At 29.5% G+C, this 24,233-nt stretch overlaps 2 protein-coding genes across 2 annotated transcripts; one reads left to right on the forward strand and one right to left on the reverse strand.

Annotated features, from left to right (window-relative positions):
• Window positions 1–1,025: 1,025 nt before the first annotated feature.
• LOC137820405 (CBS domain-containing protein CBSCBSPB1) lies at window positions 1,026–6,500 on the forward strand. Its single transcript, XM_068624484.1, has 15 exons — window positions 1,026–1,206; window positions 1,287–1,420; window positions 2,344–2,512; window positions 2,633–2,765; window positions 2,855–3,019; window positions 3,160–3,241; window positions 3,349–3,462; window positions 3,580–3,646; window positions 3,832–3,937; window positions 4,031–4,098; window positions 4,678–4,772; window positions 4,850–4,983; window positions 5,296–5,381; window positions 5,467–5,556; window positions 5,989–6,500. Exons 2-15 carry the CDS (start codon window positions 1,308–1,310, stop codon window positions 6,154–6,156), a joined length of 1,590 nt encoding a protein of 529 aa, XP_068480585.1. The 5' UTR covers window positions 1,026–1,206; window positions 1,287–1,307; the 3' UTR covers window positions 6,157–6,500.
• Window positions 6,501–15,873: 9,373 nt separating this feature from the next.
• On the reverse strand, window positions 15,874–17,677 carry LOC137820060 (uncharacterized). The gene is made up of 3 exons (XM_068623839.1): window positions 16,820–17,677; window positions 16,529–16,672; window positions 15,874–16,349 (listed from the first exon to the last, which is right to left on the reverse strand). The coding sequence occupies exons 1-3, from the start codon at window positions 17,675–17,677 to the stop codon at window positions 16,110–16,112; spliced, it is 1,242 nt and encodes a 413-aa protein (XP_068479940.1). The 3' UTR covers window positions 15,874–16,109.
• Between the last annotated feature and the right edge of the window lie 6,556 nt (window positions 17,678–24,233).

Consider the following 24,233-nt stretch of genomic DNA (forward strand, 5'->3'; position numbering starts at 1 on the left):
AGATGTAAATAAGGATGAACTTTTACTTTTAAAATATAGATGAGATAGTCAAATTCGTATCCGCCATCTTATATAAGAGTTGAGTTATGAGTTTACTATTGATGATTCTCTATTTTCAACCAATATCTACTCTTATACTTATGTTATATATAAATGATACTATGTTTTCCTCTTATACTTATGTTATATATAAATGATATTATGTTTTCCTTTTTATGTAGGATTAATTTAAACAATTGTTTTATAACTTAACTTATTGTCTTAACTAAAGTTTTAAATTAATTTTTATAAAATTGTGTATAATTATATTGATACTTAAAAATTATAACTTTAAATAAAAGAATGTTTTTTTTTTTAAATTTTGTTCTAATTAATTCAATTTAATCTAAACTAATATTTTTTTAAATAGGTTAGATAATAAATTTATTCAAATACTACCATACTCAACCTGGGAACATCATCATCACCTTGATATTCCTCTCCAATTGGCTTAAAAATGGGTTTATATGCTTGTAAGGTATATATCGACTAAAAGATTTAAAATATTTTTTTATTTGAACTTACATTAAAATGTATTAGAATATATATATATATATATATATATATATAACTATTGAAAATGATATCAATTTATATAGAATGTAATTTTGATCAATTATTATATAAAGATATTGATTGATAAAAAAAAATGTGTTAGAATAATTTGATTATTTCTCAATATCAATATACATTTTTAATGAAAAAATGTATTTTCTATTCTTAATCAGTTCTCTAAATTGTCTTCAAAAGAATTTGGATGCCACATTTCGCAGTGACATTTTAACTAAAAATAGTACATCACACTGACACGTGAAAAATTCATCATGACTTTGGTAGTCAAAGGTTGTTATTTTATTACTTATTACTTTGTTATTATTACCAATTTCCAACCAAGAAGGGATAAGTGACGTGCACGTCTTCTATTGGCTACATACCAGAATCGTGGAAATCTTCTTTTTCTTTCTCAATCTCTCACTCTCTGTTTTCTTCCTTTCTCCTCTCTCTAGGGTTGCCTTCTTCCTCTCTCATTTCCCCCTCGTTTTTCCTCGCTGGTGGGAACCCTTTTTTCCGGCAGTATTTCCGGCCACCAAACCCTGCGCCGCCTCCAATTCAACTTCATCATTCCAACTCAATCAATCTGTTTCAATTCGGAGCTGTAGCTTGCTTGTACGACTCTCTTAGACTTCAATTTTTATACTCTTTGTTTTCTGACCGATTTTATGTGTTTAACTTTTTTTTTGTCGCAGCGATATTGGAACAGAGGAAAGATGGCAAGTCAAACCGGTGCCTCTCGAAGGAGTATTTCTTCGACGAGGAAAGCCTCCGAATCAGGAGTGTCTCACGTTACTTCTCGAAAATCAATGACCTCTTTCCCACCTGTGTATGCTGTTTTTATTCACTATCTTTCTTGTTAATTACGCCGCTCAAATAATATATGTTTTTGCTACCATGCCCAAATTAATCGCATCGTTAATTTGAATCTTAATCTTCCTTAATTATTATTTTTTTGACTTTTTTTTATAAGAAGAAAATCCTTTTATCTTGCGTGCGCTTGTTGATTTCATCTGCTCTGTGTTTATTGTTTAAAGTGCTAACCTTGTAATAATTTGAAATATTATGGATTTTATAGCTGTAGCTATTTTTGTGGTCTGCCGATGATTATCGCTTTCTGAGCAGCTATTTGGGTTGTGTTGCCATAATTGTAAAACTCGGTATTTTCAAAGTGTCTACGTCAAACAAACGAGGCTTTGCAAAATCTTGCCTGATTGGCCGAGTGGTTGGTTTACAATAATGAGAATAAAGGACTTTGACTTTGATAATATACTGGTTTGGGGTCGGTTGCTATGATTGTACCACCAACTTTACTTGATTGAAGAACGCTTTTTATGTATCATCTTGTTAAAGTCTAAGCAGGCGTAAAATAAGTACAAACAAATTGAATTCTGGAATAATTTATTTTTTCAAGTAGATTTATGCCTTGACATTTATGTCCATACAAGAATTTCTCCTCTTCCCCCTTATAGATTTGAGTCTGTTGCATAGGTTGATGATCATGACATGGCTATATAGATAACAATCTGCTTTCTTTAATTTCATATTTTCATAAGGGATCAGTTGATGCCTACAAGGTTGACTTGAGAAAATTGAATTCGTTTCAGGAGTTGTTAAATGCACTCAAATAGAGTTATTTTTAAGCAATAGGTCCTTCATAAATATCTAAGAAAGAACAGAAGATTTTTCGTTGAAAGTCCTATCAATTTAAATAATGGGATGTTCCCTCGTTTGTACATGAAATTGGATCAGGGCATTAGCAGGAGAGCGGACAGTGAAATCATTGCGACTTACAAAGGCCCTGACAGTACCTGAAACAACAACCATCTATGAAGCATGTCGTCGAATGGCCGCCCGTAGAGTCGATGCTTTATTACTAACTGATTCTAATGCTTTACTCTGTGGAATCCTCACGGACAAGGTTTGGTTCATACATGTTTTACTCAAATTTTAATAAGAAAAAATTAAAGTTGAGTCCATGCCTGGGCTTCTGCAGTTTTAACTTACATAGCTTCATGTTCTATTTTGTGGTTAAATAAAGGATATAGCAACAAGAGTTATTGCCAAAGAGATTAACATTGAAAACACACCAGTTTCCAAAGTCATGACTAGGAATCCAGTATTTGTCCTTTCTGAAACTCTTGCTGCGGAAGCCCTTCAAAAGATGGTGCACGGTAGTATAGATGGAGAAACACTAAACTTTTCCAGTTAGTTATTGTTCTATATCTTGCCTTTTGAATACATGGCTGATATTTGTTGACAGGGAGATTCAGACATTTACCTGTGGTGGAGAATGGAGAAGTTTTGGCTTTACTAGACATAGCAAAGTGTTTGCATGATGCCATTGCCCGTATGGAAAGGGCAGCTGAGAAAGGAAAAGCAATTGCAGCAGCCGTTGAAGGCGTTGAAAAACATTGGGGAACATCAGGTTCTGCTTTGTCAACCATTTTTTTTCATGTTTTCTTCTTTGATTTCTGTCGTAGTTTACTTGGAAAACAGTTAGAGATTAGTTATGTTCACAGTTTTTAATATTAAGTTGTATATTATGCTAATTTGGCCTTTGCACAGAGTCCAATACATCATTCATTGAAACTCTTCGGGAGCAAATATTCAAGCCATCATTATCTACAATCATTTCTGAGAATTCAAAGTAGGTAATACCTTCTTTTGTTGGAGTTGAAAAAATTATATAAATTTTAAACTGTCTGCATGTTTTGTTACATCCAAGTTACTTTAACAGATAATGGTTCTTTTTAGGCTTGTAACAGTATCTCCAACAGACTCGGTTCTGACAACAACAAAAAAGATGGTTGAATTTCATGAGAGTTGTGCTGTTGTGACAGTTAATGACAAACCTCGTGGCATCTTTACGTAAGTTTGTGGTCTCTGACATGACCAGAAGTCCTCTTTTCCTGAAATTTTTTTGCCTTTCTCCCAACTTTCATTATGTACGCATAGAATATTTTGATGGCTGCTTAAAAATTTCAGTTCGAAAGATATCTTGTTGCGGGTAATTGCACAAAATCTTTCTCCTGAATCAACTCCCATTGAGAAGGTACTTTTTATTTTTACATTCATTAGAATGAGCAGTTTACTTTACTTTTCCTTTTCCATTCTTTGATTCTGCAGCATCTATATCTAGTAATGTTTAAGATCCTATGTTTTCAATCGTGTTAGATAAAAAGTTGGTCATTTTGAGTGTTCATCGTTTTCTTGTTGCTCTTATTGATAAATATGCAGGTCATGACTCCAAATCCAGAGTGTGTAGTAATTGATACGCCCATTGTTGATGCACTTCACACTATGCATGACGGAAAATTTTTGCATCTTCCTGTGATTGATAGAGGTAATGTTAATTGCATTACATATGGGACAGGGAATATTTAACGGGTATATGCTTCAACCTTTTTTCTAACTTAGTTTAGGTGGTTAAAAACAGATGGCAGTGTAGTTGCTGTGGTCGATGTGATCCATGTTACTCATGCTGCTGTGGCGACAGTAAGTCAGGTGTATTATCTATCTATCTTGGACTTTGGAATCCACTACTATGCTATTGTTGACTAGAATATTAAATCCATGTTGCATGAAAATGGGATAAATGGCTTTATTCGTGACATAGCGTTTAGAATGATTCTTGAATAAAATATTGTGACATGTTCTTGATTTGGTTTTTGTTGATATTATTAAACGTAGGCTCATCTACTGTTCATGAATTGGTAATACCTCAACAGAAATTATGAGTTCTTGATTGTCCACTCTTTTTTTCTTAAACTGTTAAAATTCTAGTTTTGATTTTGGTTTTCACCCCCAATTTTTTAGCTGCTTGGAAATTTAAAAATCTGAAAGCTTTTCAGCAGCTACTAATGATTAAATCTAAGGCAACTAATTTACATCTTTATTTTTTCATTTACACAATTTTCATAAGAGTATATATAGGATTTGTAGATAAGAAAAAGGGAGATGAAATTTGATTGACCAAAACATCTGCAATACCTAATGGAATACGACTAAAAAATTTAAAAAACATTGGTGATGGGTACAAATAGGTTTCTAAGTAATGATGATATCATTTTCCTCCACTAACAGGTTGGGAATAATGAAGCTGCAACCACCTTGATGCAAAGATTTTGGGATTCAGCCATGGCCTTAACTCCAAATGATGATGATGACGATACACGAAGGTTATTTGCATCTAAGTTATTTCGAAAAATATTTTCGTATTTTTCTATTTACTTACACACTTATGATAATGCACCAGTGACAGTTCCTTGAAATTGGCTTCTGATGGAGGAGACACGGGGAGGTCCATTCCTTATCTTTCATCAAGCATGGCTAATACATTTTCCTTCAAAATACAAGATAAAAAGGGCAGAATGCACAGATTCACATGTGGTATGCAAACTATCACATGTTACCGATCAACATTTTTTCTGCAATTTCTTTCTATCTCTGACAGCATATAACTGATGATTTCAATATATGCTTGTATATAATCCTTCTATAAGTTTCACTTGAATGTGATTGGATTGCATGTACATATTGGCAGTTAGCTCTGTAGTAATAACTGAGGCAAACTTGTCTGCTTGACTTTTGTTTTCAGGGAATGCCTACATTCTCTGATAACTTGCATGCAATAGCTTATTTCAAGACAATTATGTTTTGTATTATCAGTTGAGTTGTTTGTATGGTTGCTTGCATGTTCAGATACCCGGAGCATAAAGGAGGTTATAACTTCAATCCTTCAGAGACTTGGTGATGATATTGATCCTAAGAATATACCTCAAATTTTGGTACTTTTCAAGACTATTTTATATTCTTCTTGAGATTGTATATTTACCCTCTGCTAAGGTAAGCTGGTTGTATTTTCCTTTTTAGTATGAAGATGAAGATCACGATAAAGTTGTATTGGCTTCAGACAGTGATCTTGCAGTTGCTGTGGATCACGCAAAGACAGCTGGTTTGAAGGTATGCTAGGTTTGTCTGCGGGTCTGAAGTCCTGAAGGAAGTTTTGTCTCCTTTTTTAATATTGAAAAGGGAATATTAGATTTGTAGATCTGAGAAAATCTTTTAGAGAAAGATGACGGATATCTAATTGAGGTTAAGTTATAAATTTAGTTCCATGTTCAATATTGCTTTTTTGTTTTAATCCCTACTTTAAAGAGACTACATTTTAGTAACCATATGAAAATTGTTTACAATTTAGTCCCTCTTGTTTATTAGAATTACAAGTATTGGGAAATTTTTATATAAGGACCAAAAGTACAAAATATATATGTTGGGACTAAAATGTAGAATTCCGGTGATGTAGATTTTGGACCTGTTATTTATGGTAAAGATGTTTATAAAGTATAAGTCTGTCTTGAAAAGAGTTTGATTTCAGATGGTTGAATGTTGTAGGGGTTGAAATTGCATTTAGACTACGCAGGACCACCGGGTAATGTGAAAACTTCTCGTTCAGGAAGTTATGCTTACTCAGATGCATGGGCCTCTGCATATAGTGCTGCTGCAGCTGGAGCTGCACTTGTTGCTGGCTTAGGCATATTAACGTACTTGAAGCGAGTTTGATTGAATGAAGAAACCAGTTTGTGAGCGAAGAGGCCAAGCTGAACTTGAATTTTGGAGGGCAAGCTGTCCTCTAGCCATCTTTATTAATGTTCTGAAATTTTGTTCAATTTCGCTATATATATACGAGGAAAAGGTTAAAGCATTTTTTTCTCATGCTGGTGTTATTGTGCTTTCTGAAAATTGATTGGGATGGTCATCCCTTGCTGCTTGTATACTTGTAATTTTAGGAATTGCAGCCTCATCAACCATGGAGACTGTGTACAATAACAAACAGCCTTGTCCATTTTTTCTGACATTATGAGTTCATAATATCAATCGATCAGAATTGATTTTATTGGGAATAATGATATTTTTTTGTGATGAGTGTTTGTTGTATGTCAATAAATTTGTGCAATGCTTATGCTGTGTGTCTTGTTAACAATAATTAAGAATAAATATGCATAATTACATGGTGAGTAAAACATAAGAATAAAAATTGTAGTATGTTAGAATTTTTTAGGAATAAGTATAGTACCTATTTATCATTTTTATTAATATATATATTTTGGTTTAATCTCTTTATATTTTTTTTAATAATATTTTTTATATGATGTGAGATGATTGTTGTTACTTGATATGTTAGCTTAAGTCATATGTCAAGTTCCATAATAATTCTAATATAAAAGCTTTTATAAAAAAAAATCTAAGTATAAAAAATATTTAAATATTTTTTAATTTCTTCATAGATCACACTGTTTGATTATAGTTCTTGGGAAAAATCCTTTATTTTAAATGACATTGTGTTTTTTTTTTCTTTTTATTCTTTCTTATTAACTATAACTAGTTTAATATTAAAATTAAAAAGTACTAACTAGTATAAACAAGACTAATAAATATTTAGAATTAAGATACCTATAATTTTAGGTATATAATTTATTTAAGTAACATATTTATTATTTAATATCAATAAGATAATTATTTTTTAACTATATTGTATTTTTTTAAAATAATTACGTTATCTAAAGTTTTTAATTCATTTTCTATTTAATAGTTTTTGTTCATACCAAAATTGAGTTGGAACCGTTTAAGGTAGATGTATAAGCTTTTAGACGAGTTGATCTTTCCACCTGAAGGGTTATTGGATTGATGGAGTGTTGAGTGGTGATCCATCGACAAAAGATTTTTCAACACTCAAGTTAGTAAAAATTTAGAAAGAGAAATGAACATTTAAGTGAATGAATGAGATTAAGTAAGTACTAACCGGAGAAAAAACTATATTTATAGACTTTTGGATTGATTAGTCTATTATCAAATATTGGACTGATTAGTCAATTGTAACATAATTAGTTTCAAGAAAATTTGAGTTATTCATATGTATAGATGATTTTACCCCACTTTAAAGATGAGTAATATTATATTATTATTTTTTGATACTGAGTAGTACACAAACCCCCAAGTTCGGGAATTCAATTTACAAAATGATCGAGCTGGATTTTGAACTTTGATTATATTTTTGGTCGAGCTTCAAAATATGTTATATTTTCAAAACTAGCTTTAAGCCCAACTTTGTGACCATTCATATAGTTGTCATGAGAGAAAAATAGTCCATGAAATGAAAAAGTTAGGAAACGTGAAGCTATACTTCACACAATAAAGAAAGCACAAGGTGGAGTCCAATCCAGTGAGAGTGCCTAAAGGTTTATTAGAATGACAAAGAGTGGCAAGGATCAGTATTAGGTAAACTCATGGTTTTGTGTTGAATTTTGGACTATTATTAAGCACAAGAAGTTTGGAAAGGATCAAGGCATATTTTTCTTTACAATTGGTAATCTAAAGAAAAAAGCCAACCTGAAATGAAAAATGAATATGTTGTTCCTTATTGAGTCTTAGCCAATTAATATGTTGTGTTGTGCATACTTGAACCTAAAAAAAATACTAAAATCCTACCCTTCCTAGCATTAAGGAAAGAGAGTAGTAGTATATGTAGAAAATAATGAATGGCAAGGTAATAGTTAGGCTATGACATGGAAAAGAGAACTGTAAGTTTGATGAAAAAGAAAGAAAAATTAGTATCAAGAAAAGAAAATGCTCAATCAAAAAAGAGAAAAATTATAGCCAAATGACTAAGTGAAAAATTTGACACCAATACAATAAGAAAAATCATATCAAGGCTACCAAGCTAAATTGTGAAATAATTGGAGACAAGAATTATGTGCATACTATACTATGATCTCTCACCCTAATGAATGAATGGATTTGTAATCCAAGAAAAATCCATATTTCTTCTTTAGCCTAGCAGAGTTACAAGCCAAATTTAGACCTTAGTGATTGAAGATGAATGTGTATAAATGGAGGTTATAAATTATATACAAAACAATTTTTGGGTACTGAAATGATTACTTTAGTGAAACACTTAGTTGGGATGGGAAGCAAATAAATTACAACCACTTAATTGCGAAATAATGATAAAGTTGTGTTGAAATTAGATAAGGTGTGATGAAGTGCAACTTTATCATTCTTTTGAAATTTAGTAAATTGTTTAACTCTAGTAGAAATATTACTTGAAGGAGTGAAATGACTAAGTTTGAATATACTCACACTAGTTCTTGAGCCAACCAATCATCAGAGCGTGTTATTGTCTTATTGCTTTAGAAACCTACAAGTGTTCTTTGCTTGAGGGCAAGAAAGGATCTAGGGGGAAGTTTGATATGTGCCAATTGCTCTTAGTTATTACATTGATTTATGAGCCTAAATTGGGTAAATTCAAAATAAAATAATATAAATTGAACTTCTTCCCACTTAAAATGCTAATTATAATGGCATGTATAATCTCATGTGAAATTTGGTGAAATATTGTAGGAAATGAAAGAAAAATAGAAACTAAGCCTAAAGGGAGAGAAATAGAACATCCGTTGAGTGCATGCATTAAGTGCTGAGTGGATTGATGGCAAAAAGGACATGAAAGAATAGCCTCCAAGCACTGAGCACCTAAAGAAGCACTGAGCAAATCTGCACCAAAGAGAAGCTTAGTCTAATGAATTGAGATGCTAAGCAAAGGCCATGAATTGTTAAGCATAAAGGAAACCTTGTGGAAAACAAAGGCTAATTCACTGAGTTAGGCTAGAAAGAAGCTGAGCGCATAAGATTCCTTGAGCTGAAGAAAGCTAATATGTTGAATAGATCCACTATGTGTTAAGCGATTCATATGCAAAACAAGGCCAAGAACTCAACACTATAAATAGAAAAGGCCATGGTCTGGAGAAATGGTGGAAAAAGGAGAAGATGAAGCAAAATAGCGAAATTTAGTTCAATGTGTCCTTAGTTGCTAACTTACTTAAACTTTCACTCTCTTGTATTCATTAATATGAGTAGCTAAGTTCCTTCTCGTTGGGATTGAAAGAAAATGTAACATTTATGTACTCTCTTATTTATAAATGCATGAATGATTCAATTAAATTGATTTGATTTTATGCTTAATGCTTCATGTGTGAGGGATCACTATTATTGCTTTTAGAAGTCGAATGATATTGGGAAAATCTTTCATCTTCTGAACTAAATCAAATCATCCAAAGATTTCAATATCTAGGGAGGGAATTAAAGTGTTTGGCATGAACTATTCCATCAATAATTCAGATTCAAACTATTGTAAGTTAAGGGATCTGATGAGAATCAAAAAGATGTTATCAATAGAAGAAATGGACAAGGGCCAAAGTATTTAAAGTTCTTCTTATTAGTCTTTGCAAAAAGATGAGGCCCAAGCCTAAAGCCCAAGCCCAAAGCCCAAAGCCCAAGCCCAAGAAGGCCAAGCATAAGAAAGCCCAAGTCCAAACCATGAGGGGCAAGGCCAAGCATTAAATAAAAGAGCATCATTTGAATTACTCTTGTATAGTTGTAGGTGGTGTGGATATTAAATAAATAGGTGTAAATGTATTAGATAAAGTCACATTGTCCATGTGACTTAGGGGGAGAGTGTAGGCGTAATATAGGAGGTGCCAAAACTAGAAAGGAAGTCACACTTTCCTCATGCTCTAGTTGGCGCCAATGTGAGTGTCATTTAGAGGAAAATTTGAATTTGATTAGCTTCACATTTCAGCACCTCTAAGGCTATAAATAGAGGTGCTTGCCTTTGTAAAATACAGATTGGATATTTGATATAGAGAAACTCTACTCAATTTGAGAGAGAATTGGTTCTCCTTCTTCCATAGTCTTATCTTGTGAGCTTTTGGAGAGCTTTAAGTGGCGACTTTCTACACTCATCTTGGAGCTCCATCACCAAGTGGCATGTTCATCTCCAACTCCATCTCATTCAAGTCTTCATCCACATAAGTTTCATCTTCTTTCATCTCCATTTTCATTTCCAATCGGTAGTTTAGCTTGTTCTTCAATTTCTACCGTTTATTCTTGTTCTAGGTGCTGTTTTAAGTTTCTATTCGGTGCATCTTATTCCTTTGATGATTTCAATTGGTAGATTCATTTTTTGATTCAATTATGTCCAGTTTTTCAGTTTACACATTTCAATTGTGTTTCTATTTGTGTTCTTGTTTTGTTCTTGCTTTCCTTTCAATTCCGCCAAGTGTTTGTGATAAGGACATGACACTCATGATGTATTTGAGTTTGGCTCTTCATTTGGATGACATTGTCCTCCATTGATTTGTCCTTAAGCCTCCTTAAAGTGTTGTTTCTTGTTAAGTGTCTATCCAACTCATATTAGGATCACTACAAGAAAATCAACAAATAAAAACTAATTTTAGATACCAAAATAATTAGTTAGTCTATTGACTAAATTAGAGACCATTTTATAAACTAAAAAATTATTGGTATCTAAAGTAGTTTTTATTATTAATAAAAAATTATAAAGTAGTTTCTAAAGTAGTATCTAACCATTAGCTACCAATGTTTTAGCTACTAACTACTTATGTTCTAAATTAGTCTCTATTTTAGAGACTAATTTAGAATTTAAAATATTAGTAGCTAAAACATTGGTAGTTAATTTAAATACCAATTTAGAAATAATTTTATAATATTTTATTAATAATAGAAACCACTTTAGATACCAATAATGTTTTAGTCTCTAAAATAGTATCAAATTTAGTCAATTCAGTGACAAATTATTTTTTGTCTCTAATTTTGATTACTATTTAATGATTTTCTTGTAGTGGATTGATTATAGTAGTTTTTTTTCTAGATAACCATGATGAAGTGATCAACTTGGTTTGAGCTTAAGGATCAATGGATTTGAACTACATTGCATTTATAATCCATTGAGTGCAAGAAAGTTACAAAGTCTATTCAATCCCAACATCATATTAAAATAAAATCTTCTCCTTTTGCACCTAATTTTAACTTCATATAATTTACATTTTGTTTACTTCACAACTATTTACAAGATTTCCCATGAATGCATTCATAAAGTCCCCGAGGATACAATAACCCCTCTTATCAAGTGTATTATAGTTGACTCAGTTCACTTGCCGAGAAATAACCCCCATCATTTAGATCTAGTGACACTTCTTTGAAAATCATGTGTACCAAAAAATTTACCTTCTCCAACCAAAATTCATACTTAGACAACTTAGCATACAATTATTTATCTCTTAAAATTTGAACAATAATATCAAGATGTTCTTCATGCTTCTCAATTATTTTAGAATAAATGAGAATGCCATATATATAAAAAAAAACTACAAAATGATATAAAAAAAATGGACAAAAAATATCATTCATATAATCCATGAACCCTACATAAGCATTGGTTACACCAAAAGGCATCTCTTGATATTCATAATGACCATACCAAGTCCTGAATGTTGTTTTGCGCATGTCTCCTGCCTTTACTCTAATATGATGATATCCTGACCATAAATCTATCTTAGAAAACACAGAGGCTCCACTTAGTTGATCCATCAAGTAATCTATTCTAGGGAGAGTGTATTTATTCTTAATGATGAATTCATTTAATTGACGATAATCCACACAATCTAAAACTTCTGTCTTTTTTCCTTAACTAATAGAATATGAGCTTCCTAAGGTGACACACTAGGACGAATGAATTATTTACCAAGTAACTCTTCTAATTGTTTCTTCCGTTCTTCCAGTTTAGAGGGTGACAATCTATATGAAGCTATAGAAATTGTTCCAATTCTAGGCATCAAAACTATTGAAAATTCAATTTCTCTGTTGGGTGACAAACTCTAAATATCATTAGGGAAAACCTCTTGAAATTTTTGAACAACTTCTATATTTTTCAAATCAACTACCTCTTTTAATTCCACAAAAGACAATAACAAACATACTTTAATTTCATTCTTTAAAGGTTCACTTACAAAGTTGGTAGATGTTTTCAAAAGATTCTTAGTGTTGGAAAATATTAATGATTTCTCTACACGTTTAAGAAGGACTTGACTGGAAAATAACCAGACCAAGCCTAAAATTACATCTAATTAAAATAGAGGTAGAAAAATTAAATATATAAGGAATTTCATATTTTCAATGAACAATTTAGAAAAACTTTATTGGTAGTTACAAATTCACTTGTGGGAGTCGAAACAACCAAAATAGAATCTAGAAAGGAGGTTGGCAATTCAATATGTTTGACATAATCATTAATGAATGAGTTACGCCTAAGTTAGACAAAAAATCTTTAATGAAACGATATCTTGAATCAGATCATGGTTTTGAGTAGTTTCAACCTCAACCATGGTGTAGACTCTCCTTATTATCACAGGTCTTGCCTTATATACAGAAGGATTGAAATTCATGTCCATATCCAAAATATACATGACTAGGTTTTCCACACTTGAAACAAATAGGTCTATTAAAATATCAGTCTTTGACATAATGATCTTGTCCATATTTTAGACACCTAATGTAACTATTTACATGCCTACTTGAATTTCCTAGAAAATCGATTGGGTGGGATTTCTATTGGGGGAGGTTATAAGATTTTCCCCATTATGCCTTTTTTTTTGTTTGGCTAAGGTCCGAAACATCTCAATTTATTATTTTGACTTTTTTCAAAATCCTCCAAAAGTATGCACTTGTAAATACGCGTAGTAAAATCAAAATTTCTAATATTCCTAATGTTTTTCTCAATTCAGACCGAAGTCCATTCTTAAACTATATACACTTCATTTTATTATTTGGGTGATAAAAGAAATTATAGTAGTTCCTTAACTCCTCAAACTTGGAAGCATACTCTCCAACTGACATATCCCATTGTTTTAATTGCATGAATTCTATTTTTTTGCTATCTTCATATCATTGGGAAAATATTTTTAAAAAAAATTGTTTTAAATACTTCCAAGATAATGATTATTCCTCCTCCTTCTAGTAATCTCTTGGTACTATCCGACCACTACTCAGTCTCTCATTCCAACATAAACACAATCTAATTTACCTTTTGGTTATTAGAACAATTCATAACTCGAAATATTTTGTCCATCTCTTTAATCCACAATTTAGCTTTTTTGTGGAGGTTTATTTCTCCTAAATTCAATTAAACCTTATGACTCAATAATTCCTTAAGTATTTTGATTTTTTAATTGTGCAACGACCATGTGTCTAATAGCTTGTACTGCTTCGGTCAACTCATTGTTCCTCCTAGTATTTTGTATTTGGAATTATACAAGTTAACAATCATAAAACAAATCTGATTGACATATTTCACAAGTCTCACATTCAATGTTACTTTGATACCATCTAACTGTAACGTTCTCTTTTATTTATTTCCTTAAAATATTAATTAATCAATTTATTAATAGTTTATATATATGTTTATTTTTAGGTAATTCTTTAAAAAAAATTACATCTTCACAAGTGAGAGATATAATACAAAAATTTATGTACATATATGTGTGTGATACAATTTTTACATTGAATTTTTCTTCTTCTATTTTACATGTTTATTTTATTTTTCTTAAAGAGAAAAGAAGAGTTTTATTTATATATAAATCCTTCCTTTCATACTACTACTATGTTATCCTATAATGGCGGGGAAACATGTTTATTAGAGGGTTAATATAAAGGGTTGGCATCATATAGAAGGTAATCACAATGGGTCCTTCTAGAACGATTGGTGCATCCTTATCTTCTATGAATGTTAGTATGAAAAGTCTCGTCCCACGAAGGTACCTGAGTTATCCACAACATTCGTGATCCAATTGGTTCCTAGGAAAACTGCAACAATGACAACAGAGAATGAGTTAGGATAGTTGGGAGCATTTATATCTGTAAGTCATATTTCAAATTTGTATGTTTTATTTTCATTCACCAATAGTAAGACAAGAAAGTGAGAACATTTATCATGTAAAATAATAGCATACCAAAAATTATATAAAATTCATCTTTTACAATTTCAGTAATATAATTTTGTTTTGTATAAAAATTATTTGACTTAATTTTGTAGAATTTTACCATGATTGTCAAAATAATATCATTTGAATCCTCAAGGTGAAACCTCCATCTACAATGTCTTCAAATCTTTATTTATCTGTAGTCTTATCATACTTAGACAATGAATTTTCTTTCTAAATTATTTCTATCATATATTAGTCTGTTAAATAAAAAATAATAATTTTTTAATAAAAATATAAATAAAAGGGACTAGTGTGTAATTAGAGATGAATAAAATATACCAGTGCGTAACTATAGATAATAAAATAAATAAAATGGACCAGTGTGTAACTGGGGATAAATAAAATAAAATAAATAAAATGGACCAATGCATATGAATATAAATAAAAAAATGCACCAGTGCATAAATAGAGATAAATAAAATAAAATAAATAAAATGAATAAGTGTGTGGTTGAAGATAAATAATATATAATAAAATATATAAAATAAATGAAATAAATAAAATGGATGAGGTTACAGAAACCTCCCTAAGATACTAAATTTACTAATTAAATAAATATATAAATGATAAATGTAGTTGCTTAGGTTACTCTTGGGAGCTTCTTTCTTTGTTTTTTTCATGGGTTTGGTCTAACCATCCTTATTTGTTTTTTTTTTCTTTGTATGCTATTTTTCATATGATGACACATATTGTCTAGAATGAGTTTTTAAAAAAATGTCAGTTTTCTCTAACCTTAGTTGATACGATGCAGTTGTAGTGTTGAAATGTGATTAAAAGTGTATATATTATTTTCTCTTTCCTTTCTCTATTTCTCTCTCTCCTCATAGAATTAATACTTTATTATTATTATTATTATTATTATTATTATTATTATCATTTCTTTAAAATTAATACTTTTATTATTAATATTGTCTTAATATTTGTATTATTGATATTACTTTTTAGGGTTTAGGGTTTAAACCCTGAGTCATAACAACCTAACCCATAGCGAATGAGGGTCACTTGCGACATCATGAAGAAGAGTTGCCTCGTGGATCCTGTCTTGGGTTCCCAATTTCAAGGTAGAAGTGAACATGAGACACTTATCTTAGGAGATTTCATCACAATATCGAAAGAATTTGTGGGAGCGAAGACTCACTAGACGATGAGAGAACGAGATAAAGACTTGTCAGACGATGACAAGAGTTAACAAAGTATTAGTTGAAAGCGTCAGATGAACGGGGTGCTAAAAAGGACTAGAAGTTTGTCTTTGTAGAAAATATCAAATGATGCCTATAGAAGAACTCAATGGACCAAGCTATATGCATAAGTGTTAGAGAAAGCTAACACAACTGACATGTGGTGAAAGATCTACAACACGCCAGATGATACTCAAATCATACATGGACAAACTTAATATTTCCATTTTATTGATACAGGAATAGAATGTTTTATAAGTAGAGTGTAAAACAAATTGCCAAGACATAGTAAACCAAAAGTAACACAATTATAGACCAAACAATGGACTAAAAGTAAAACAACATTAATACACATAGTGATAATTTATAACCACTATTTATGGATTACAAGTATTCTACAAATTAAATAAGTTGTTATAGAAAGATAAATAAATAGTTCACATCAAATATTCAAATCCTTGTTTGGTATTTGATCTGCCAAGTAAATATAAAAATGTCCCATAGCTCCAGTACGAAACTTGTTTTCGTATATGGATTCTAATGTTAGAATTTCGCCGTCTTTAATCTTGATGGAACCAGGTTTTGGATAGCAAACTGACATTCCAACTAGGTAACCATTTTCATTTCCTGCTTCTTTTCCTGTTCCATATTTTGGATTTGAAGTGCATAAAACCCTTCCATCCTAAGTAAAGCAAAAACATAAATTTAGAGAAGATGCATTAAAATAGTTAATTTCTTACAAATATATATAATTTATCAACAAATTTTATTACTGACAAATTTATGAAAAAAAAAATTAACATAAGGTTATCTACATGATATAAATTATATAGGAATACAAAAAATAAATTCAAATATTACCTGTCCATATAAAGTAGTGTTGACAACACCAGTGTGCATATGAGCAGTGCCATATATAAGATAACCACCTTTTGTCATTGGGATGTTTGCTTTCTTAACGTGAGGGAAGTCATTGTCATGATTTCTTGAAATAGTATATTCCGCCTATAACAAGTTGAGAAATTTATGTTACTCACTTACCCACGAAAAAAAAAGTAATTAATAGCCTAATAGCTTAGTTTGGAATATAAGTGAGTTTCAAAAGTTTGCTTATATTTTTAAACTATAGTATATATTGAATAAATCATCTACCTGGCAATCATGAATTGGTGTAGAACCATTTGATCTTACACGATCAGTTGAATCAAGTATATAGAACCTAAGAGGCACCTGGTGTTCATCCCAATCAACCCACCTTATTTTGTATCTTAGGGAAAGATTTCTTATTGGGCCATGGAAATCATTTCTTAATTTGCATTGCAAGTTATCTTGACAACAAAAGAGTCCTCCTTTATAATTTCTTGGCAATAATTGACCATTAATGCCCATTGTGACATTGTAAAAGTTGGTTGGGAGATTTAAAAGCTTACACCTACACTCTGAACAACCTTTTCTATCATGTGCACCACGAGTATCAATAACCATGATGCTAAATAACCATTTTTCTTTAAACCCATCCTTTAATTTTGTAGGATTACCTAATTCAACTGCAAAAGGATCTGGAAGATTTGAGGATGTTCCTCGTGATTCTCCTCCCAAGCCCCAATAGTGTGGAAGCAAAAAACCTTGGCACATACCATCATTTCTTTCGAATTCGATACCGTTGCGAAGGTCGTGAGATTCTTTAATGTAGTTTGACATGGTAATGTTTTCAATATATTTTACAGCAAACCAATGATGAAGGTAAGTTTCATACAAAGGTACAGATTTACCATTTTCATCAACTACTTCAACATCAAAACTCTTGACCCCAATGTGACCCTTTGGAAAGTCAATATCTAATAATGTTTTTACTACAATTTTTCCTGGTCCCACTTCAAACTTTTCAGACAAAAAAGTAGCTGATTTGATATAGCTTCCATTAGACTCTACAACAATTGAGTGTGTTATGCCAGGAAGCAACATCATCATTGATGATAAAATTATTGCTATTTTAGAGAGAGTCTTCATGTTAGCCTACACATAACCATTAACATTAGCCATGAAAATATGTATCCAATGTTATTCATGTGGTAAAAACACGTGATACTCATAAGATTTAAATGAAATGGTGAAATAATAGAACATTGATACAAAAGTTACATACCATATAAGAAAAAGAGAATTGGCTAATCATGATGATGCTTCGGTCTTAAGCTAAAGATGTATGATCGTTTAGATTTTAAAGAGATCAATTTATGTGTATATGAAATTAATTACTAGTTCTATATATGATAAATGATTTGATAGTGATATATCTGGCATAACTAAATTTTAAATTGATGTTGGTTGTCTCCTTTTATTGGATGTATAAGGTGTTTTCATTTTACTTAAGCCCAAATTAACATGTGCAGACATAGTTTTACACATGTACAAACCTATTGAAAGCTCTTATAACTATTTTGGGTGCTAAACCAATTTGATTAATTAACAATCTGTTTAAGCAAACTTGGTATGGTTTAATTTTTAGCAAACTTGGTATGGTTTAATTTTTAGTGTGATTTATTTTCTTAATTAGAAACATTTATACATTGTATTGATTGTAAGTTTTAATTGTTTAAAAGAAGAAAATGAAAAATATAATTATATAAATGTAATAAAAAATTATTTAATTTAGACTTATGTAAAAATATACTAAATTTTGAAAAGAAAAGTAAAAGAAATATTTTAATACTCTAATTTGATTTAAGAAACAAAAAATAATAATAACATTAATAAATTAAATTAATTAATAGCTACAGAAGGTGAGAAGACACACAAATGGAAACGAAAATTTTATACATGCTGATATTACATATAACGTTGAGGATGCATGATATTTTTTCACTGTTCATAGTATTTTAATGGCAAATAAAATTATATTTTTATATTATTTATATTGTCAAACTAACCGTGCAAGTCATTTAGAGTTAAAATTAAAGATTTAATGAAACAAAACTTGAAGGTTATGCTTATTAGATTGTTAAGGTTTTCCTAGATAATGAACCACCAGGTAATCAAATCAAAGTAAGTTAATTTTCCTTAAACATGTTGTTGAATGTAACATAAAACATGTTGAATTCCAAGTATTAAAAAATAAATTTTATTAGAGTATTAAATAACAATTGAATAAAATTAAAAATGATTAAATGTGTAGTATAAATAATTTTGAAAATTAAGGATCAAAGAAAAATTAATATAAGTTTTTTAGGTTACTTAATATACTAAAGGTGTTTTAGTCACTTAAAACGGGAGATATACATGAGGACGGGATGAGACGAACATGTACATACTCATACACATCCTTATACCCAACTTAAAAAATAAAGTTTTATTCATAGTCATAGTAATACCCAATCAATGAGATTTCTCATTAAAATCAAGACGGGATCAATAATTTCGAGGACGAGTTCATTTATTATCTCTAATTTTAAGAGTGAGATTTATTTATGAAGATTATGTAATTCTATGCTAAATTTAAATACATGGTAGATTATGAAAAATTATTCAAGTGGTTAATTTATGCTTGCAAATACAACTTTAAAAATTAAAAGATTGTGCTTCTAAACATACTTTTGATCATTTATTATGAATTATTATTATTTTTTCCTTAATTACATGTATTTTTTATATTTTTTAAATTATGTTTTGGAAGAAGTTTTTATTTATTTTTTATATTCTATTTTTATTATGTTTTAATTTTCTTAAATAGTATATAGGAGCACAATTTTACCTTTTTAGTTTTTTAAAATTATTATTTGAAGCAAGTTTTGAGTGTTTTTTTTTCTAAAACAGCGAGTTCTTAAAATTTATTTTATATTTCTTTGTGATATTTTTTCTAGTTGGATGATATTTTTTAATTTCTTTTATTTGAAAAATATTTTAAGAAAAATAATTTAATATAATGTTGTAGTTTTTATTTTTATTTAATAAGAACCTATTTATAGTTTTAGATTATTTAGTTAATTAATACCTTAATTATGTTAATTGAATGTGGTTTGGGAAAATTCAAAACATTAGTAGTAAATTCAAGTCTTCAATGTAATAAATAAATTCCCACAAAAATAAATTCTTAACAATAATAATATAGTTAAAGAAGGTAACAAAAATTTATTTGTGACAACAAGTACAATAAATTAATCTTTGGAAATTTAGTTGTCTTTTAGGTTTTCTTGCTTCATATATGATAAAATTTGTATGTCAATGATGATGACGATGATTATGTAGTTGCAACTTCTGTGAGAATATGTGGTTCTACATTCTTACACCACCTCATATATATATATACAAAATGTGAGGCACACAGAACATCCATAGGACAACTTAAAAGATAACCTTGTGACACATACACTCACAAATATATATTTTTTTGTTAACTTCCTTAACTATTATTAAAATTTTATTTTCATTTTAAATTTATTTTATTACAATAAAATAGGTGTGTGTTTTAGGTACAAGGTTCAAATAAGAGGTTAAACCAACTTCCTTATGATTTCACTAGGCTTGATAACTTCTAGCAAAGAGAGAATCAAAGAGAAATGTGTTGAAAATTCAAAAACACAATTCATTAATATTCTAAGTCTATGTTTAAAAAGGAGGAGCCACTTATTTACAAGTTCATGTATCTTAAAACCGTCTCTTGGTTGCCTTCACCTTAGTTAAGTGAACTTAATTATGAAAGATCTCAAGGCAATCCCTTTGACTTACCTTTTCTCACTTTCGTGCTCATTCAACCTATTCATTTCAGGCTCGTGCTCCCTGAGTTTCCCAAACAAAGATACGTGGTCAAGGTTATCAAGCCCTTTGATTCAGAGATTGCAGTGACCTTTATATGTCATGATTTGTCCAAGCATTTGAGGATTTTAATGTTCAACTCCTTTCTTTAAAAGATATTTTCGTGACCAATGAAATTATTTACTATATGAGTAAATATCTTCTGCACATCTGCAATTCTTTCCCCTATAGCATTATGAACAACTCATACTCTTGAATCAAGGCATGTTTCGTTGCTCTTTCCACATTTGTAGTTCCTTCATGAGTCACCTCTAGGATGTCCTACATTTCCTTTGTTGTGACACATTGAAAAACTTTAAATTATGTTCTTAGCAATACAATCATACTGAGGTTTCTTTCCCTTAGTCTCGGTCGATTAAGACCAAGGTTTTTCAACAAACACTTTATCAATTCCATGCTTAGGAATGAAAGGGTCATTTATAATAGCATCTTAGATTCCTCTATCAATTGATTCAATAAAGATTTTCATTCTAACTTTCAAGAATTGATAATTCACTCCACAAAACAATGGTGATCTGTTTATGGAAGCCCCTTCACCAAAAGGTAGTTTTTCAACCAATTTATAAAAAAGATTTTAGGATCGAAACTTGAATAACATGCAAGAACTTAACTCCTAATGCCAATTGTTATAATATGTGGCTTGAAGCAAGAGAGCGTGAATTGTTTTCGCAAGATTTTCGCAAATACTATTGTTAGATAGAAAACTTCAATTAAATCAACAAATTGATTTACCTGTTCAACTTATTATAAAAGCATAACAGGTATATTATCAAAATATGAACCAGTTGTTTCGAGAATTCAATTGATTGATTTACACGCACAACACTTTAAAATAATTTATATGAAAAATATTAGAGTAAAAGAGAGAGATAATACACAAGAGAATTATATTAGTTCACTCTTAATCAAGAGTTAGATCCAGTCCTCTACACACCATTGAGAATCCACTAAAGCAATAAAAAGAGATTACAAACCAAGAGTGTTGATATTGAACCCTTTAAGAGCACATAACACTCTTAACCACACAGATTTCAAAAACTCTATATGAATTTGTTTACAACAAAAACAGTAAAGAAGAATGAAGTCTGAATACACATGTGTTTGATACAAATGAAGAACAACAGAAATGTAATCTCCAAGAATGATTTTAAAACAATTTGTTTTTCTCTCTCAAAAAGTGTTGTGTTAAATGATCATAAAACATCTTTATATAAGATAAGAAAGATTGTTAAAACAGTTTGATCATTTAATGAAATCAATTAAATTAATTAAAAACCGTTTGAATAACATAACAATATTTTGTTAAAATCATTTAATTGATTTATGAAAATAACTTACTATTTTCTTTAACCCAGATAAAATACCACTTCATTTATCGAAATATCTTATTGATTTCACCTAACAAAAAAGACAGAAAGAAAAAAAAAATCATTTTTAAATCTTTAAAAAGAACTTAAGTGTTTTTAATCGATTGATATGATAAATCAATTTGTTTAAATACTCCCAATTTGTCTGGGCTCAACAACAATTGTTGTTTTGAGTTCCCAAATCTTGGACATGTTGTCCAACAAATTTAGATTTATTTATGCTTTGGAGAAGTTTTATCCGAGGGAGTCTAATCCATTTAAAAGAATCTGCATTCTTCCACTCCTTCTTTGTCCTTCATTTCATGTTGAAGGATTTATATTGATGAGTAATAGTGTCTACTTTTCAATAACGAAAATCTTCATTTCCTTTGCAGTATTTAATTTGCACATTTTCTTGAATTCATTTTGGAAACTGCAGAAATAAGTGTATACCTCAATTTATTGTTAAGTTACATCTTATTGTAAGAAAGATTAACTTGAATCCAAATTCTATTAATTGAATTCTTAAACTAATTTATTTATTTTTATTTAAATTACAAACACATTTTATTCAAAAACAATGATCATATATCTTGAATCAATTCATTGTACATATTTCAATATTTAGTGAATGTTACACATTAAAATGATATCTTCATAATTATTAACAATCCACTTTTACAAAAATAAATAAGCTGACTTTGCAGGTTGTGATATCTTCATGATTATTTGAATATTAATAACTCATTTTTTTTTGACCGGGTAGGATACCTAATTTCAATAATTTTGTTAAATGTGTTCAATTCATAAACCATCTGGGCCCATTGGCCCATCCTTGCATTGCAATGGAAAGAAAATGCATCTTCACTTTCCGTCTTTTTTTTTAAAAAACTAAAGTAAAATTATTCAAAAGTAAAAAGTAAAAGCATTACTTTCTCATGAAGTGTGGTTTAAGTAAGGTCTAGTAACACCAATAGAAAATGTAATTACAGTAAAGCTTTTGTTAAAAATGAAAGATTCTCTTTAATAAAGAATAATCATAAAAAGATTTTGAATATTTTCTATTTTTAGAAAACGAAAGTTATTTCTCTAAATATTTTAGCAGTGAAAAATATTTAATCAGTTCAAACAAAATTAATTAGTTAAAATTATTATTTTCTTACAAATTTTGTTTATAAAATGTGGCAGCAGCATGAGTTTGGTGTGCTTGGTCCACAAAGAAGCACCGACAAGCTCCATGGTTAAGAATGAAATATGTGAAATTCTTTAGTTATTTTATAGTTTCACGGGCCACAACTATGTAAATCTTAAAATGTGCATTTATAATTTATTTTTAAGAGTGGTTAGTTTGGTTTCGATAAATATATCTTACTTATATATTTAAAATTAATTTTATAGTTATTATCAAATATCATTTATATAATAAATTATTTTTATTTTTAGTTGAAATTGGATTTTTATCACACATTTTTTATTAAAATTCTTGAGAGTGAGAATAGAAAGAACCCAACAAATAATATAATAAATTTTGAATATTTATAATAAGAAAGTAAAATTTAAACATAAATAAATTTCATTAAATCAATTCAGTAGTGAAATTTATTATGCTTACATATTATAAATTAGTTTATTTATAGTATAGGTGAAATTTCTAACAAAAATTTATTTATTAAGATAATATTTTTAGACTCAATAAAACTTTAAATATCAAAATAGTCAATACTTTATATATAATAACTCACTATAACAATTATATTTTAATAAATTTGACATTGAAGATATTTTAGTTCAAATAAGACCAAAATTTGCATGCAAACAAATCAAATGAAAATCACACTAATGCATTCCTTTGTTCTTTCTCTATTAATTACCCACCGATTTGCGTGGGACCAAACGCATCCTTGTTTCTACTTTCCAAAGCCTTCTTATTTTTAATATTAATATAATTTTGTCATTACTTATTAGTGTTAAGATAAGGTTAAATAATTTATTAATGTATATGTTAGAAAAGGAATGAAGTTTGGATATTTGGCACACTTATGATCATTAACTTTAAACATTTTGCTATACTTCCACCTCACCATAAATTGTCTTCCTTCGTCACGAGAAACACAACTTTCTTCTGTAATTTAATAATTCACTTCACTTCTTTCTGTATAATATAATTCCGTTAATTTCTCTCCAACACCAGTATTTTTTCCTTAATTAATTAATTATAATTTTTTTAATCATGTTTAAATATATCGTTTCATAATTTTTTTATAAATTTGAATTTCTTAATTATTTTTTATTAAAAAAAATATTCTAATAAGACTCAAAATATTTTTTTATTTAAGTAATTTGTCCTTTTAATTTTTTAATTAATAGAATGACATAATTTTATTCTAGTCTTTTTATTTTTAATATAT

Source organism: Phaseolus vulgaris, chromosome 9, assembly GCF_000499845.2.
Source record: "Phaseolus vulgaris cultivar G19833 chromosome 9, P. vulgaris v2.0, whole genome shotgun sequence".
Lineage (NCBI taxonomy): Eukaryota > Viridiplantae > Streptophyta > Magnoliopsida > Fabales > Fabaceae > Phaseolus > Phaseolus vulgaris.

Bases quoted from the DNA above. Each gene is read 5' to 3' on its own strand.
- LOC137820060 (XM_068623839.1), bottom strand. From the start codon at position 17,677: ATGAAGACTCTCTCTAAAATAGCAATAATTTTATCATCAATGATGATG. The intron at 16,673-16,819 runs GTAGATGATTTA...AACTTGTTATAG, and splicing joins CACCAATTCATGATTGCCAG to GCGGAATATACTATTTCAAG. The intron at 16,350-16,528 runs GTAATATTTGAA...TGCTTTACTTAG, and splicing joins ACACTACTTTATATGGACAG to GATGGAAGGGTTTTATGCAC.
- LOC137820405 (XM_068624484.1), top strand. From the start codon at position 1,308: ATGGCAAGTCAAACCGGTGCCTCTCGAAGGAGTATTTCTTCGACGAGG. The intron at 3,463-3,579 runs GTAAGTTTGTGG...TAAAAATTTCAG, and splicing joins AAACCTCGTGGCATCTTTAC to TTCGAAAGATATCTTGTTGC. The intron at 5,557-5,988 runs GTATGCTAGGTT...TGAATGTTGTAG, and splicing joins CAAAGACAGCTGGTTTGAAG to GGGTTGAAATTGCATTTAGA.